Source organism: Ahaetulla prasina, chromosome 5, assembly GCF_028640845.1.
Source record: "Ahaetulla prasina isolate Xishuangbanna chromosome 5, ASM2864084v1, whole genome shotgun sequence".
NCBI classification, from domain to species: domain Eukaryota; kingdom Metazoa; phylum Chordata; class Lepidosauria; order Squamata; family Colubridae; genus Ahaetulla; species Ahaetulla prasina.
Genome location: NC_080543.1, coordinates 5,273,531 through 5,290,319, shown reverse-complemented (window position 1 = coordinate 5,290,319; position 16,789 = coordinate 5,273,531). Strand labels below are relative to the sequence as shown.

The 16,789-nt window shown below is 44.1% G+C and overlaps 1 protein-coding gene across 4 annotated transcripts in view; it reads left to right on the top strand.

Annotated features, from left to right (window-relative positions):
- Window positions 1-16,789, top strand: part of UVRAG (UV radiation resistance associated) — a 98,320-nt gene that overhangs the window by 65,204 nt on the left and 16,327 nt on the right. For all 4 annotated transcript variants that reach the window (XM_058185973.1, XM_058185972.1, XM_058185974.1 and 1 more), the window contains 2 exons: window positions 937-1,102; window positions 11,696-11,774. In XM_058185973.1, coding sequence (XP_058041956.1) covers window positions 937-1,102; window positions 11,696-11,774 — 245 coding nt within the window. The remainder of the gene's footprint in view (window positions 1-936; window positions 1,103-11,695; window positions 11,775-16,789) is intronic.

The window sequence follows — 16,789 nt, the reverse complement described above, 5'->3', positions numbered from 1 at the left end:
AAGGATGAGAATGAACGGGACATAAAGATGAAGGAGGTTGTGAGCCAGCGGAGCCTGTGGCCTCTGGTAGGAACTGCTGTTTTTGCCATGAATGATGGTTTCCCTGGACAAGAGATATTTTGGGAAAGGTGCTACCCAAAACAGCTAACTTTGAGTGAAATTAAAAGCAGTGCGGGGCATGAAAATTGCCATTTGCAATCCTTTTATTCAGTCCAAATTCTTTGAAGCACTCTGTTTTGGTATCTGTACCTCAATTAAGCCAGTTTGGTGTAGTGATGAATGCATCCGACTAGAAACCAGTAGACTGGGAGTTCTAGTCCTGACTTAGGCCTGAAAGCCAGCTGGGTGACTTTGGGATGATCACTAGGAGCCTATGAGTTCTAATCCCACTTTAGGCATGTAAGCTGGCTGGGTGACTTTGGGCCAATTGCTAGGAGACTGTGAGTTCTAGTCCCACCTTCGGCATGAAAGCCAGCTGGGTGACCTTGGGCCGATCGCTAAGAGACTGAGTTCTAGTCCTGACTTAGGCATGTAAGCTGGCTGGGTGACTTTGGGCCAATTGCTAGGAGACTGTGAGTTCTAGTCCCGCCCAAGGCATGAAATGTGTAAGCCGCCCTGAGTCTTCGGAGAAGGGCGGGATATAAATGCAAATAAAAAAAAAATACAGTTGACTGACTTTGGGCCAATCGTTTCCTCTCAACCCTAGGAAACAAAAACTGGCAAACCACTTCCAAAATCTCGCCAGAAAAAGAGGCAGGGATTTGTCCAGGCAGTCTGACCGGATTCAGCTCTGACTCGAAGGCCCACAAATACACTCTAAATCTCTCAATTAAAAATGAATCCAAAAATCTGGGCAGCCCAACTGTGGAACCGCTCTTAAAGCTTGGATTGGTCAGCTGGACTGAACAGCGTGCTCTCGTTTGCTCTTCTTCACAGCAAAGGATGATGGGAGCATTGCCGTCGCTCTGGGCTATACGGCTCACCTGGTCTCCATGATTTCCTACTTCTTGCAAGTACCACTCAGGTATCCAATCATTCACAAGGGCTCCCGGTCGGCAATCAAAGATAACATTAATGACAAACTGACCGAGAAAGAAAGAGAGTAAGTATTTTTTTTAAAAACTCTTTTGAAGGGTCAGGTGGGGACAGTACATACTTATTATTATTATTTTTGGCTTAAAGGTAGTCCCTTGTCCTATATATAGAATAGAATATAGAATAGAACAGACCTTGGAGGTCTTCTAGTCCAACCCTCTGCTCAGGTAGGAAACCCTATACCAGTGATGGCGAACCTGTGGCACGCATGCCCCAGGTGGCACACGTAGCCATATCAGTGGGCACGTGAGTTCAGCTCTGGCATGCCAGCTGATTTTCGGGCCTTCTGGGCCCACCAGAAGTAGGGAAACAGGCTGTTTCCTGCCTCCGGAGGGCCCAGGGGGTGGTGGAGAAGGCCCGTTTTCCTCTCTTACCTGGCTCCAGAGCCTCACTATGAGTCTGGGGAGGCTGAAAATGGTCTCCCCCCGCCCCCGGAGGCCAGAAATGGCCTGTTTCCCAACTTCCGGTTGGACAGGAAGTGACTTTTTTGCTGTCCCCGCCTCCAGAGCCTCTCTAGGATTCTCTGGAGGCTGGAGACAGCAAAAAAGTCACTTCCTGTCCAACCGGAAGTTGGGAAACAGGCCATTTCTGGCCTTCGGGTGTGGGGGGAAGGCTGTTTTCGCCCTCCCCAGACCCATAGAGAAGCTCTGGAGCCAGGTAAGAGAAAAAAGGACCATCATGTACCAGGAGCGGGTGTGTGGGGGAGAGTGGGGGGTCCTGCGTGCATGCGCGGGGGTGGGATGCATAGAATTATCTGGGTTTTATAGCTGAATGACTAAATGAAAGTCTCTCCTCAGTGTTTAAAACACATGAAAGCCCACTTGGGAGTTTGCAAAACAAAAACAAAAAAGCATCTCTCAGACTGCAAGGAACAGACTCCAAGCAGGCTTTGCAAGGAGTTTCATGTGCTTTGCGAGGAGTTTCTTCCTCGGTCTTTAAATTGCTTCAGGTTAAGTTCGGTGGAAAAAAAACCAGTGGGAATCCAAGTCTTCCCTTAATTAAGCCTATGAAATCTGTGTGTAACGGCATTCTCACAGTAATTCCGAATTTTTCTCGGGAGGAGAATTATAAGCTGCAACGGAGCCGCTCAGATATTATATATAAGAGCAAAACTAACATCTCCGTGGCCCACTTAACCCCAGCATGTAAAACTCTTCACTGATCTAAACAGTGACTCACCTATCAGCCCAACGGATCAGCAATGAGAGTCCTTTGCAAGCGGATCCAGATTTGGTAGTTTAGGTCATTCTAACCTTAGCAGCCTTCTGAGTATGACACATGTCAGCTAACTCCAGGCTCTCGTCAATTGGAAATTAAACCCATTCTTTCTCGATCTTCGTAATTAGGCCAATTGACCAAGGTTCAGGAATTGTCATTGATCTGATTTGAATGTCTGTAAAGTATTTAGCCTTCCTTTAGAGCGGAAGGCTTCGTTTTTGTGGCAGGGGTCTTAACCTAGTGTTGGTCTAAGACAGGAGTGTCAAACTGGATTTCTTCAAGGACCGGATCAGCATTGTAGTTCTCCTGGGGGTGATGGAGAAACCAGACAGCTGCCTCCTGCAGCACCCTGCCAGCCAAAATGGGGCGAGGGGGTCTGCACGCGGCCCCCCGCGCCTCATTTTCTCCCTCTATGGTCTCCTCCAGCACTCTGCCAGCTTAAAATGGGCTGCGTGTGGCCCATTTTCTGCCCCGTTTTGGGGTCTTTTCGGCCGGATGCTGTAAAGAGTAAAAATGAGGCGCAGGGGGGCTGCATGTGGCCCGTTTTAGCCTCCAGAGGCACCAGGGCGTTTGATATTTCCAGGCAGGCCCTGCAGGCCTGATTTAAGCATCTCATGGGCCAGATGTGGCCCGTGGGCCTTGAGTTTAATACCCCTGGTCTAAGTAAATCCCATGGCAAAATCATTTTAACTTAATCCAGGAGTCTCTTCTCCTCTCGATTTATCAAACTTTCATGCCACCTATCTGGCCAGACGCGATTCCAGGTGACTAACCGCTTGTTGATAGTTTTGGTAGCTTGTTTTGTTAGTTAGACCTCGGAGCTTTGCTTCTGGCCCGTAAGCCAACATGGTTAAGTTGCCGTTGCCTTCAGTGGAGGGGGGTGAGAATGCAACTGAGATGCAGGCGCTGAGCTCAGGGAGTCTTATTCTCCAAGAAGACTCCCTGAGCTCAGCGCCTGCAGCTCAGTTGCATTCTCCCCCCTCCCCCCCATTGAAGGCAACGGCAACTTAACCATGTTGGCTTATGGGCCAGAAGCAAAGCTCCGAGGCCTTGTGAAACTTCCAACAGTGTCGAAGCCACAGGAAATACAAGCCCTTTGGGAGTAGGCACAGAAGTCTAAACAGTAGTCGGTAAAACATGCTTTATTCTTGGCTGTTGGCTTTTTTTAAGAGGAGAATTAAAACCCCTTCAGGTTTCTGCAAGTAGCACGTTCAGCAAGTTATTGCCAAGACCTCCTTGGTGAAACGAAGTTTACTGCCTCTTTCTCATATAGGAGGGTAAAACAGCTGCTTCTGATTTGCCCCATCCATAAACTGCTTCGTACAAGTGTCCCAAAACTTGTACAAGTTTTCACTAGATGTACTGTTAAAAAGTCTGTAGAGATTCTCCGTCATCCAGGTCATGGTTGTCCCAAAGGTGCTTTTTTCAGGAGGCAACTGGACTTTCTTGCGGGTTTTTTTTTTTGGTTTTTTTGAAGACCTTTTGCTTCTCATCCAAGAAGCTTCTTCAGCTCTGACTGGATGGTGGGGAATGGAAGGATTTATATCCCTTGTAGACAGCTGGTCATTTGCATCCTTTTAGAGGGTCGTTGAAGCCCTTGGAGGTTTTATCTGTGTCCTCAGAGTCCCCTGAGTGATGCTCCCAGTTCCTGTAGTCTGCCATTTTTCCTCTGGAAATCCATTCGTATGCATGTTAGAAGAAAGGAAGCTATGAAACTCAGGACTTGAGAGAGGAAATTTGTTGTGGGTTTGCACCATTATTATTTTTTTCCAGAAATTTGAAAAGAAATTATATAAGGGGCTCAAGATGCTATAGTCAAGGAGATGGTTTTCCCAGTTGCAGTGGATGGCTGTGAAAGCTGGACCATAAGAAAGGCTGAGCGCCAAAGAATTGAGGCCTTTGAACTCTGGTGCTGGAGAAGACTCCCGCAAGTCCCTTGGACTGCAAGGCGATCAAACCGGTCAGTTCTAGAGGAGATCAACCCTGATTGCTCTTTAGAAAGCCAGATCCTGAAGAGGAAACTCAAAATCCTTTGGCCACCTAATGAGAAGGAAGGACTCACTGGAGAAGAGCCGAATGCTGGGAACGATGGAGGGCAGAAGAAGAAAGGGACGACAGAGAACGAGGTGGCTGGATGGAGTCACCGAAGCAGTCGGCGTGAGCTTAAATGGACTCCGGAGGATGGCAGAGGACAGGAAGGCCTGGAGGAATGTTGTCCGTGGGGTTGTGATGGGTCGGACACAACTTTGCAACTAACAATAACAACAGGACACTGTCCATACACCTTTCTGCCGGCACAATGACTCCGAAACTAGAATAGGCTTAAATCCGGTGTGAGGGAAGAGGCTGATAAAAGAATCAAGTTCAAAAAAACAAGCTAGGAGAAGGGGGCAGGCGTGGGGGAAAATCCTGATTTCTTTTCCTTCCATTAGATCCTCATGGGAAGAAGGGCAGCCGGGCAACGGCTTTGCGATGTGGCCGATTGCTCCATTGTAATCTCTGATCCTCTTCCTTTCCCGTGATCTTAACCAGAGTTGTAAGGGGTTGAAGAAAGAGTGCCAGAATCCAAGGTCTGCAACATTTCCCCCCCCCCTTCCTTGTTCAATTTGCAACGCACAAAATTGCACAGCCATTACGCTTAATCGAACGATTTAGGTGGGAAGAAACGCTGTCAGAAAAAAGGATCGTGTTCACATTTTGACTTCTCCGCGAATCAAAGTTTAAGCCATTCTGTGTTGAGAGCACACGAGCCGGCGAAACATTTTTTACCCGAGACTTTTTCATCCCAGCCTCTTTTTCTTTTTTGTGTTTGTGGACTTGTGTCTCCTTTGGGCTTTATAGGTTCAGTGTGAAACACAAGCAAAACGTTTGATTAGAAGAAAATCAGCCTCTCTGGTCTAAACCACATGGTGGTTGTTTTTTTTTAAATGTGAGATTAGAAACAGGTGGGGAGGTGTTAGAAAACAATTCGACGTTTCTGCACTTTAAAAAGTACAGTAGTTTGGCTTAAAGGCAGATGTCACCAGGGGTTCTTAACCTTGACAATTTGCAAGCGGTCTGGATTTCAACTCCCAGAATTCCCCACCAGCCTAGCTGGCTGGGGAATTCTGGGAGTTGAAGTCCAGACTACTTAAAGTTGCTAAGGTTAAGAAACACTGCTATAAACACAGTCACTGACCTTTTGGCACATGTGAAATTGATGCCTTGGAATATAACGTTTACAAACCACAGAATTTAACAGTACTGGTAGTCCTCAACTTACGACCACAATTGAGCCCAGCATTTCTGTTAAGCGAGATGGCTATTAAGTGAATTTTGCCTCATTTCATAACCTTCCTCGCCACGCTTCTTTATTTATTTTTATTTATTTTATTTGCATTTATATCCCGCCCTTCTCCGAAGACTCAGGGCGGCTTACATTGTGTCAAGCAATAGTCTTCATCCATTTGTATATTATATACAAAGTCAACTTATTGCCCCCCCAACAATCTGGGTCCTCATTTTACCTACCTTATAAAGGATGGAAGGCTGAGTCAAGCTTGGGCCTGGTGGGACTCGAGCCTGCAGTAATTGCAAGCAGCTGCTGTTAATAACAGGCTGCATTAGCCTGATGAGCCACCAGAGGCCCTTTTTTACTTAAAGTAATCTCTGCAGTTGTTAAGTTAGTAATAGCGTTGTTAATTAGCTTGGCTCCCCATTGACTTTGCTTGCCTGAAGATTGCAAAAAGCGACCACATGACTCAGTGATACTGCGACCGTCATAAATATGAGTCAGTTGCCAAGTGTCCAGATGTTGATCACCTGACCATGGGAATGCTGTAAGTGTGAAAAATTGGTCATAAGTCGCTTTTTTCAATGCCGTTGTAACTTCGAACACTAAACAAACTGTTGTAAATTGAGGACTACCTATAAATACGTTTACATTTGAGAACCCGGGATAGCATTTCTGTTTTTAAGATGAAGTGGATTTTCTTTCTTTTTTTAAAAAAAAGAATAGATTCTTTTAGCTTTGTTTTAACAGTTAACATTTAACTGACCTGACAAAATACACATTATGGTTTTTTTTCAAATTACACAGCCGACGAATCAAGATGTCAATAGCTATGGCACTTAGATTTATATATATATACTGCTTCACAGTCCTCTATAGCCCCCTCGGTTTACAGAGTCAACATCTTGCCTTCAACAACTTGGGTCCTCATTTTACCGACCTCAGAAGGATGGGTGGAAGGCTGAGTCAACCTTGAGCTGGTCAGGATCGAACTCCTGACAATGTACAGAATCAGCCTGCAATACTGCATTCTAACCACTGTGCCACCAGAAAGGAGAATGAGAAAGAGAAGGAGGAGGAGGAGGAGGAGGAGGAGGAGGAGGAGGAGGAGGAGGAGGAGGAGGAGGAGGAGGAGGAGGAGGAGGAGGGGGAGGAGGAGGAGGAGGAGGAAAGGAAGGAAGGAGGAAGGAAGGAATAGCAATAGCACTAATATACCGCTTTCCAGTGCTTTCCAGCCCTCTCTAAGCAGTTGACAGAGCCAGCCTCTTGCCCCCAACAATCTGGCTCCTCATTTTACCCACCTCAGAAGGATGGAAGGCTCAGTCAGACTTGAGCCGGTCAGGATCGAACTGCTGACAGTTGATGCCTTTTCAATCACTGCTTCCTCCTAGTCTGGAAGTTGAGTCATGACTACTGGACTTATTTTTGGGTTTCAAATGTTTCGCTCCTTATCCAAGTAGATTCTTCAGTCCTTTGGCGTAGCATTTTCCTGGACATCTTCTTCTCTCTCTTGGAAAGTCAGAGCTGGTTATTCCAAAAGATCTTAGGAGCTGGAATAGTTTGGCTTCTTTTAGCTATGAAAGTTGCAGGATGGTTGGTTGGATTGTCGTGTGTTCCTAGTCTTATAGATGTGATTTTATAAATTATATGGATTGTTACTTTTTTCTGTTTGTGTTCTTCTGAGGTTACAGAAGTAGGGAATATATGACATAGCTATCACACTTAGACTTCTATACCGCTTCACAGCGCTTTCCAGCCCCCTCTAAGCAGTTCACAGAGTCAGCCTCTTTTTTTTTTTTTAATTTGCATTTATATCCCGCCCTTCTCCGAAGACTCAGAAGCAATAGTCTTCATTCTATTTGTATATTTATATACAAAGTCAACTTATTGCCCCCAACAATCTGGGTCCTCATTTTACCTACCTGGATGGAAGGCTGAGTCAACCTTGGGCCTGATGGGACTAGAACCTGCAGTAATTGCAGGCAGCTGCTGTTAATAACAGACTGCATTAGCAGTCTGAGCCACAGAGGCCCGTAACAACATGGGTCCTCATTTTACCAGCCTTGGAACGACAGACGGCTGAATCAACCTCAAGCTGGTCAGGATCGAACTCCTGGCAGTGGGCAGAGTTTGCCTACAAGGCTGCATTCTAACCATTGCGCCGCCACTGAGATGCGCTGAGTAACAGCGTAAGCTATTAAGCGAAGGGAGAATGCCGTTTTGGAAATGTTTGTTTAAGGAGAGGGGTTACAAAATCAAAAAGACGAATAGGTGAAAAGAAACTGCTGGGTTCCAAAGGTTATGATTTTTTCCCTCCCCGCAATTATGACTAGGAGGGCTCTCAAGAATGATTGTGGAAGAATCCTTAGCTGATTGCTTAATAGAAAAGCCAAAAAATAAAATAAAATAAGAATTGGGCAGAATTTCTTGTATTTTTAAGCTGAGGTCTACTGAGGTATAATAAATCACCGCTTTTGCCAATAGGGCGTTGTTATCCACAAAATGAGAATATTCTCATATGCATCAAACTGAGGCAGCTTAGTCCTAGTGACTTCACTACATAGTTCTGTAGTGATCTAAGCTTTCACGTGTTCTGTTTCTAATATTTCAGCCTGAGAACCTCTTTGGATAAAAATGCATCATTTTTAAGAGGAGACAAGATGTTAGGAAGTCGGTCCAATATTTCAGTTTCTTTTCTGATTCTGAGTTGCATAGTTTAGCTGAGATGTTGATAATCGTCCCAAGAACCTGATGCTGCATTTTATTGCTCAGGTAGTCCTCAATGTAGGACCACGATTGAGCCCAAAATTTCTGTTGCTAAGTGAGACAGTTGCTAAGTGAATTTCACTCCGTAATACGACACGCAGGCAGAGTGGTGCGGTGGCCTAGAGGTGAAGCTCTCACCTCACAATCAGGAGGCTGTGAGTTCAATCCTGGGTAGAGGCAGATATTTCTCTCTCTGGGCCACAATGAGAATATGTCTGCTGAACAAAACTCCGCATCGGCGACAGGAAGAGAATCCGGCCAGGAAACGCTCAGCTCCATTCAGTTGCCCAGACTCCACCCTGTTGCAAGGGATTACAGGATCATTAAAAGAAGATGATATGACAGCAAGAGTGGCGGGGCAACACATGTTCACATACATGAGCAGCTCCCCTCTCAGTCCTCCTCACCGGGTCACCAAGCCACAAAGATTGGGGACCACTGTTTCATATCCCTAAATTGATGGTGGGATTTTCCTACAGTTATGTCTATTTAAAACAGGGGTCTCCAACCTTGGTCCCTTTAAGACTTGTGGACTTTAACTCCCAGAGTCCCTCAGCCAGCAAAGCTGGCTGAGGAACTCTGAGAGTTGAAGTCCACAAGTCTTAAAGGGACTAAGGTTGGAGACCCCCTGATTTAAAATGTGTTTTTACCTTTCTGGTCTGTGGATGGCTCGCAGTTACAGATTTCCTAGTTAAGGCCGGCTTGGATATGTAGCCGAATGACTTCATGTTCCTCAACTTGAGGCATCCCATCAAGACTTTGAAGTATTGTAGAACTGAAATGCTGACTTGGTCACTGTACTTTCATTTATTTTATTTGTAAAATTTCTTAACCACCCATCTTACCTCAAGGCAATCTCTCGGCAGTTACCGTATTTTTCAGAGTATTAAGATGCACTTTTCAACCCCACCCCCCCTTAAAGTGGGTGAAAATTTTGGTGCGTCTTATACAGCGAATGTTGGTGGTGATGGTGGTATGGCGCTGATCAGCTTTTCTAGAATGGGCCATGGTGGTGGTGAACGGGCCATGCTGAAGAGGCCACGACGGCGGCAAATGAGCCGCAGTGAACAAGCCGTGGAAGTAGCGAATGGGCCACGGCGGCGGCAAATGGTTGGCGGTGAGCGGGCCGGGCCAAACGGGCCATGGCAAACGGGTGGCGGCAAACGGGCCAGATGAATACCGGATGGATTTTTTTTTCTTGTTTTCCTCCCCCAAAAAGCTAGGTGTGTCTTATAGTGCGGAACGTCTTATAGTCCGAAAAATACGGTACATAGTTTGTCTATTCTAGACTTAGAATAACTTTATTCACTTTGAACATACACTAATCGGTATATATTCACAACGAAATTTCGTTGCATACAGCTCTCAAAGGGGCACCACCTCCAATATACCCTACATAAGCACGACTCAATAAATAAATATAAATTATTCATATACCCACATACTATTTATTCAAGCGGGACTGGCATAACAGTGTTGAATTTTAATTTGGGGTTTATTAATATTTTAAAATTTTAATATCTAAATTTTTAATTTATCAGACTTTAATCTGCTATGTTTTAAATATTATTTTAATTGTATATATGTTGTTTTATCGTTGGCTGTACACTGCCCTGAGTCCTTTGGGAGAAGGGTGGTATAAAAATTTAATAAATAATAATAATAAATAATAAATAAAATAATATTGCCTGACAGAGAGAAACAACACAGCCTACAATTTATGTAGGTATAAAGCATATGGTGTTAACGGCTTTTATTTGAAATGATAGGTGTTGGCTTAGCTATAAATACGGTGGTACCTCAGTACTCACGTTAATTGGTTCTGGGAGGCAGGATGAATACCAAAAACGATGAGTACCAAACAGCTTTTTCCCCATAAGGAATACTGTAGTGACTCACAAGCAGTGGTGAAATGTAAAATTTGTTACTACCGGTTCTGTGGGGGTTTTTTACTTTTAAAAGCATTTTTTCGACAACCTCTTCGGCCGAAGAAAAAATGCTTTTAAAAGGTTCAGACGATCCCAGCTGAGCCGCACGATCGTCAGAGGCTTTTTTTTTTTTTTAACTTTTAAAAGCATTTTTTCGGCCGAAGAAAAACTGCTTTTAAAAGTAAAAAAAAAACCCTCTGATGATCGCGCAGCTCAGCTGGGCATGGAGGGGGAAGGGATTTTTGCTACTGGTTCTCCAAACCACCCGCCGCCATCGCTACCAGATCGGGCGATCCGGTCTGAACTGGGAGCATTTCACCCCTGGTCACAAGACAACTGACACTGACAAGTTCTAGCCTTGTGTGTTGAGTACCAAACAAATGATGAGTACCAGGACAGAATTTTTGCATCACAATGCATTGGGTACCAAATTAGAGGAGTTTCAAAGCCGTTGAATACCAAATTTACCATTGTACATTGTTTAATGACACTATTGCATCCCACAGAGATTCTGCCAGTTGTAGTAGACACAGTTTTGCTGGCCAGACTACTCTCATTGCTACCTGTGCAGGAGGAAGCCTACAAATACCTGCAGGGATAAATACATACATATATAAAGTAATTTCTTTTTTAGATTTCTGGAAACTGTGTGTGCAGGTTTCCTTATTGGAGGGGGTGACAGCAAAAACATCTTTCATTTATTTATTCATTTATTTATTCATTTATTTCATTTATGCTCTCTACATGGGGCTGCCCTTGAGGTGCACCCGGAGGCTGCAGTTAGTCCAGAATGCAGCTGCGCGAGTAATAATGGGAGCCGCTCGTGGCTCCCACGTAACACCACTGCTCCGTAGTCTGCACTGGCTTCCTGTAGTCTTTCGGGTGCGCTTCAAGATTTTGGTTACCACCTTTAAAGCGCTCCATGGCTTAGGACCCGGGTACTTACGAGACCACCTGCTGTTACCCTATGCCTCCCACCGACCCGTACGCTCTCACAGAGAGGGTCTCCTCAGGGTGCCGTCCGCCAAACAATGTCGGCTGGCGGCCCCCAGGGGAAGGGCCTTCTCTGTGGGAGCATCGACGCTCTGGAATGAACTCCCCCCTGGTCTACGTCAAGTGCCTGATCTTCGGACCTTCCGTCGTGAGCTAAAAACATATTTATTTATTCAAGTGGGACTGGCATAAATAGATTGATTTTAAATTGGGTTTTATTAATATTTTAAATTTTAAATTCATTTTAATTCTCAGCCGTTTAGTAATTGTTATATTTTAATTCGTTTTAATTGTATATATCCTGTATTTTATTCTGGCTGTACACCGCCCTGAGTCCTTCGGGAGAAGGGTGGTATACAAATTTTAATAAAATAAATAAATAAAATAAAAATAAAATTCACACTGACCTTCCTTTCTGTTTCAGATTTCCGCTCTATCTAAAAGGAGGAGAGAAACTACAGTTCGATTATGGTGTCTTCCTTCTGAACAAAAACATTGCACAGGTACGTTCGTTCTAAGCGAGTTACCCTTCTGGATTGGAAGAGTGGAGGTTGTTGAGAGGGAGGAGGAGGCTGTTAGAGGAAGTCCTCACTTAATAACGGTAATTGAGATTGGAATTTCCATTGAGGGGCCCTTGGTGCTTTCTTTGAGCCTGGGTGGTTTTCTTGCGGACGTTTGATTACCCAAAATAGGTAACATCATCACTGATCATCATCATTATCAGAGCATTGATGATGTTACCTAGTTGGGTAATGAAATGTCTGCAAGAAAACCACCAGGCTCGGAGAGAGCACCAAGGGCCCCTCAATTCCTCCTCCTCCTCCTCCTCCTCTTCTCTGCAAACCCTACTCCCTTCTAGCACTGATGATGTTATCTAGTTGGGTAATGCAACGCCTGCAAGAAAACCACCATGCTCAGAGAGCACCAAGGACCCATAATTCTCCTCCTCCTCCTCCTCCGAAGCACTGATGATGTTACCTAGTTGGGCAACAAAACGCCGGCAAGAAAACCACCATGCTCAGAGAGAGCACCAAGGACAGTCTTCCTCTTCCTCCTCCTCCTGTCTGCAAAACCCACTCCCTTCTATCACTCATGATCTTACCTAGTTGGATAACAAAACGTCGGCAAGAAAACCACCATGCTCCGATAGTACCTAATTTCAACCCTGAGCTACAGATATTCTCCTTTATTGGGATTTCCACGGCTAAGCAATGCGCTTGTAAGCATGACATCCTGTAGCCATGCCATTTAGAATAGAATAGAATAGAATAGAATAGAATAGAATAGAATAGAATAGAATAGAATAGAATTTTATTGGCCAAGTGTGACTGGACACACAAGGAATTTGTCTTGGTGCATACGCTCTCAGTGTACATAAAAGAGAATAGAATAGAATAGAATAGAATAGAATAGAATAGAATTTTATTGGCCAAGTGTGACTGGACACACAAGGAATTGGTCTTGGTGCATACGCTCTCAGTGTACATAAAAGAGAATAGAATAGAATAGAATAGAATAGAATAGAATAGAATAGAATAGAATAGAATAGAATAGAATTTTATTGGCCAAGTGTGACTGGACACACAAGGAATTGGTCTTGGTGCATACGCTCTCAGTGTACATAAAAGAGAATAGAATAGAATAGAATAGAATAGAATAGAATAGAATAGAATAGAATAGAATAGAATAGAATAGAATTTTATTGGCCAAGTGTGACTGGACACACAAGGAATTGGTCTTGGTGCATACGCTCTCAGTGTACATAAAAGAGAATAGAATAGAATAGAATAGAATAGAATAGAATAGAATAGAATAGAATTTTATTGGCCAAGTGTGACTGGACACACAAGGAATTTGTCTTGGCGCAGATGCTCTCAGTGTACATAAAAGAAAAGATACCTTCATCAAGGTACAACATTTACAACACAATTGATGATCAATATATCAATATAAATCATAAGGATTGCCAGCAACAAATTATAGTCATACAGTCATAAGTGGAAAGAGATTGGTGATGGGAACTATGAAATGATTAATAGTAGTGCAGATTCAGTAAATAGTCTGACAGTGTTGAGGGAATTATTTGTTTAGCAGAGTGATGGCCTTCGGGAAAAAACTGTTCTTGTGTCTAGTTGTTCTGGTGTGCAGTGCTCTATAGCGTCGTTTTGAGGGTAGGAGTTGAAACAGTTTATGTCCAGGATGCGAGGGATCTGCAAATATTTTCACGGCCCTCTTCTTGATTCGTGCAGTATACAGGTCCTCAATGGAAGGCAGGTTGGTAGCAATTATCTTTTCCTCTGAAGTCTGTGTTTTTCTTGTTGGGTTGCAAAACCGAACCAGACAGTTATAGAGGTGCAAATGACAGACTCAATAATTCCTCTGTAGAATTGGATCAGCAGCTCCTTGGGCAGTTTGAGCTTACTGAGTTGGCGCAGAAAGAACATTCTTTGTTGTCCTTTTTTAATGATGTTTTTGATGTTAGCTGTCCATTTGAGATCTTGCGATATGATAGAACCCAGAAATTTGAAGGTTTCTACTGTTGATACTGTGTTGTCAAGTATTGTGAGAGGTGGAAGTATGGAAGGGTTTTTCCTAAAGTCTACCACCATTTCTACGGTTTTGAGTGTGTTCAGTTCCAGATTGTTTTGGTTGCACCACAAGGCTAGTCGTTTGACCTCTCGTCTATAATAATAATAATAATAATAATAATAATAATAATAATAATAATAATGTGGGACAGACAGGGAGAAAGATTGCGAGAACATAAGCAAATAGGTGAGGAGACTTCATATTGCAATGAACAAAGACATGAGTTCAATTTTACAGCTACTGTGATTGTTGGCTGAGCAAGGACAAAAATAGCTACAGAAATGATTGAAGCCTGAGAAACGGGTCCCTTTGTCAGTCAGTAGCGAGGGCTGATTTACCACAGGCCTACCAGGTACCATGCATTCCGAAAGCGTTTTCTTTTTAATAAATTCACAGACATTTCTAACATTCCTGTTTTCACATTGCCACTACGGGGGCACCGAGCGTAGATGAATGAGTGCAAAAAAAAATGAAATGTCAACAACTGCAGAATCAGGCTGCAGCATACAAAATTGACAAAAGTGAAGTAGGGTTGGAATACTTTCTGAATGCTCTGTACCAGAGGAGGAATTCAGCCAGTTTGGGCAAACCGGTAGTGGAGATCGCAGGTGGGCTCGCCCACCCACCCCGGTGCTATGCTGTCCTATTTAGCCACATTTTTGAGGCCAGGTGTATGTGCGGAAGACTGGGCGCAAGCATGGAAAATGCACGCATAAAGCGAGCGTGCACATGCGCGGCGAACCAGTGGTAAAAATAAATGAAACCCACCACTGATCTGTACTCAGGAGCCGGAGGGTTTGGCTGCACAAGAAACCAACAACTAATGACTTAATAGCTAGCCATCAACACCCTAGTTAACAACTTAAAGCTATTCACAGCCAGAAACCTTATAAATCTAACACGTAGAACAGCCCAGTGCACATATTCTGGAGAGAGGGAAGAAAATTACTCGGAAACGGATAATGTTGCAGGATCCGATCTGAGTCGGTCACCGGGACCGGAGGTTTATTCTTCCGAGCTTTTGGGCTCATGCTGGAACCGATCCTCAAGGACAGACCTTGGGGTCTGTCAAAAAAGACAGATCCTCAAGGATCGGTTCCAGCATGAGCCCAAAAGCTCGGAAGAATAAACCTCCAGTCCCGGTGACCGACTCAGATCAGATCCTGCAACATTATCCCAGGACACGTATAATTTGCCTTCATTGCTTTGGAAAGTTACTGGCAATCCTTGTACTGCTGGATTTTCAACAGCCTGCATCTTAACTCCCAGATTCCTCCGGGGAAGCATGGGGGGGGGCAGGTTGAGAGGACCGAGATACACAGAGCAGAATGGTTGGGAAAGCCGAACATTTCCCTGGAGTCTGGAGGAGACTGAATTTCTGTTGAGCTTTTGCAGCCAAGGAGCAACACGAACCGCAACCGATTTCCTCGGAGAACGTAAGGTGGAATTCTAGGCCGGTCAATAACAATCCCTGCAGATCACGATGGGCGTTGTTTTGAACGGGGTAACGGTATATCAGCGTGCTCCGTTTCGGCTGGTTGATAATGGCTTCCATCTGTTTAGTTTAAAAGGACCCCTTTCTCTTTTTTTTTTTTTCCTTTCCCCGAGAAGTCATAACTAATCACATACAGCAATTCCTGTTATTACTTGGAAACGAAGAGTTGCAAAGTTTTTTTCCCCCTCCCCTGACGTAAGGCTAACTCCTACTGCAGCGCAAGAAAAAAAAAAAGTGCTAAAAACTGAAAACTGGTCACAATAAAACCAAAAGGTCTATAATGGGAATTTGCAAAAGACCAAAAAAACAACAATACAGAGTCCACAACTCACAACAGTTCATTGAGTGACTGTTTGAAGTTACAAGAAAAAGCGACTTGTGACTGTTTGCAGCATCCCCATATCAGCGCGATAAAAATTCACCTTCATATTTGTGACGGTCCCGGGGGTCATGTGATCATGTTTTGTGACTTTCGGACAAGCCAGATTCGCTTAACGACCGTATTACTAACTCAACGGTGCATTTACAGCCATTTGCAGCATCCCACAATCCCGTGTCCGTGTTTTATTCGGTTTCTTGTCCTGAAAACTGACATTTGCTTCTGGTTTTCAGCCAAACCAGCCCATTTCATGACTTGCAAGCCATAAGTTGAGGACTTCTTCTGCCTTCACAGGATGTATTCAAGTGGAAGAAACCTTCACCAGGTCGTTTTTAAGAGCAGCATTCAGTGCTCTTAAGGACCCCTTCCAATTAATTCTGCAATTGCATCTTGTGCCCGAGCATAATAGCTAAACAAACTTGACTTTTGATATGGCAATTTTTTCTCATCCTAGTACATATCTTTTATAGATAGATTGAACTGGTCTCGTGTTGTTTGCCTAGATCAGGGGTCTGCAAACTTGGCTCTTTTAAGACTTGTGGACTTCAACTCCCAGAGCAAAGGTGGCTGAGGAACTTTGGGAGTTGAAGTCCACAAGTCTTCAAAGAGCCAAGTTTACAGACCCCTGGCCTACCCTGACAGGACCCTCCGTTTCGTTTCATTTCCTTTGTCCCTACATCCTGCAAAATCAAAAATATCGCTAGGATGTAGCCTGGATTATTATTTTTTTAAGCGCTATTAACTAAGAAGCAAAACGAACAGGACATCATAGGAAAAAGAAAATGGTTTGCAAGATAGCAAGCCAGAAGTAGAAAGCAAAGAATTCAATAATGGGGTTTTTTTCCCCCCCCACTTTAAACATGGATAAGAGAACTGTCTTAAGTAAGCTGACTGTCAAATGATGGGAAATTAGAAGAGATGAGTGTTACAGTTGGATGGAGCAGTTGGCGGCTGTCTTTCCTTCCATCTGCGATTTGATTTGGTGAGCCAAGGAAGATCTCAGCTGCATTTCCAGTATTATATGCTAGCAAATAGGAGTGCCTGCAGTCAACACT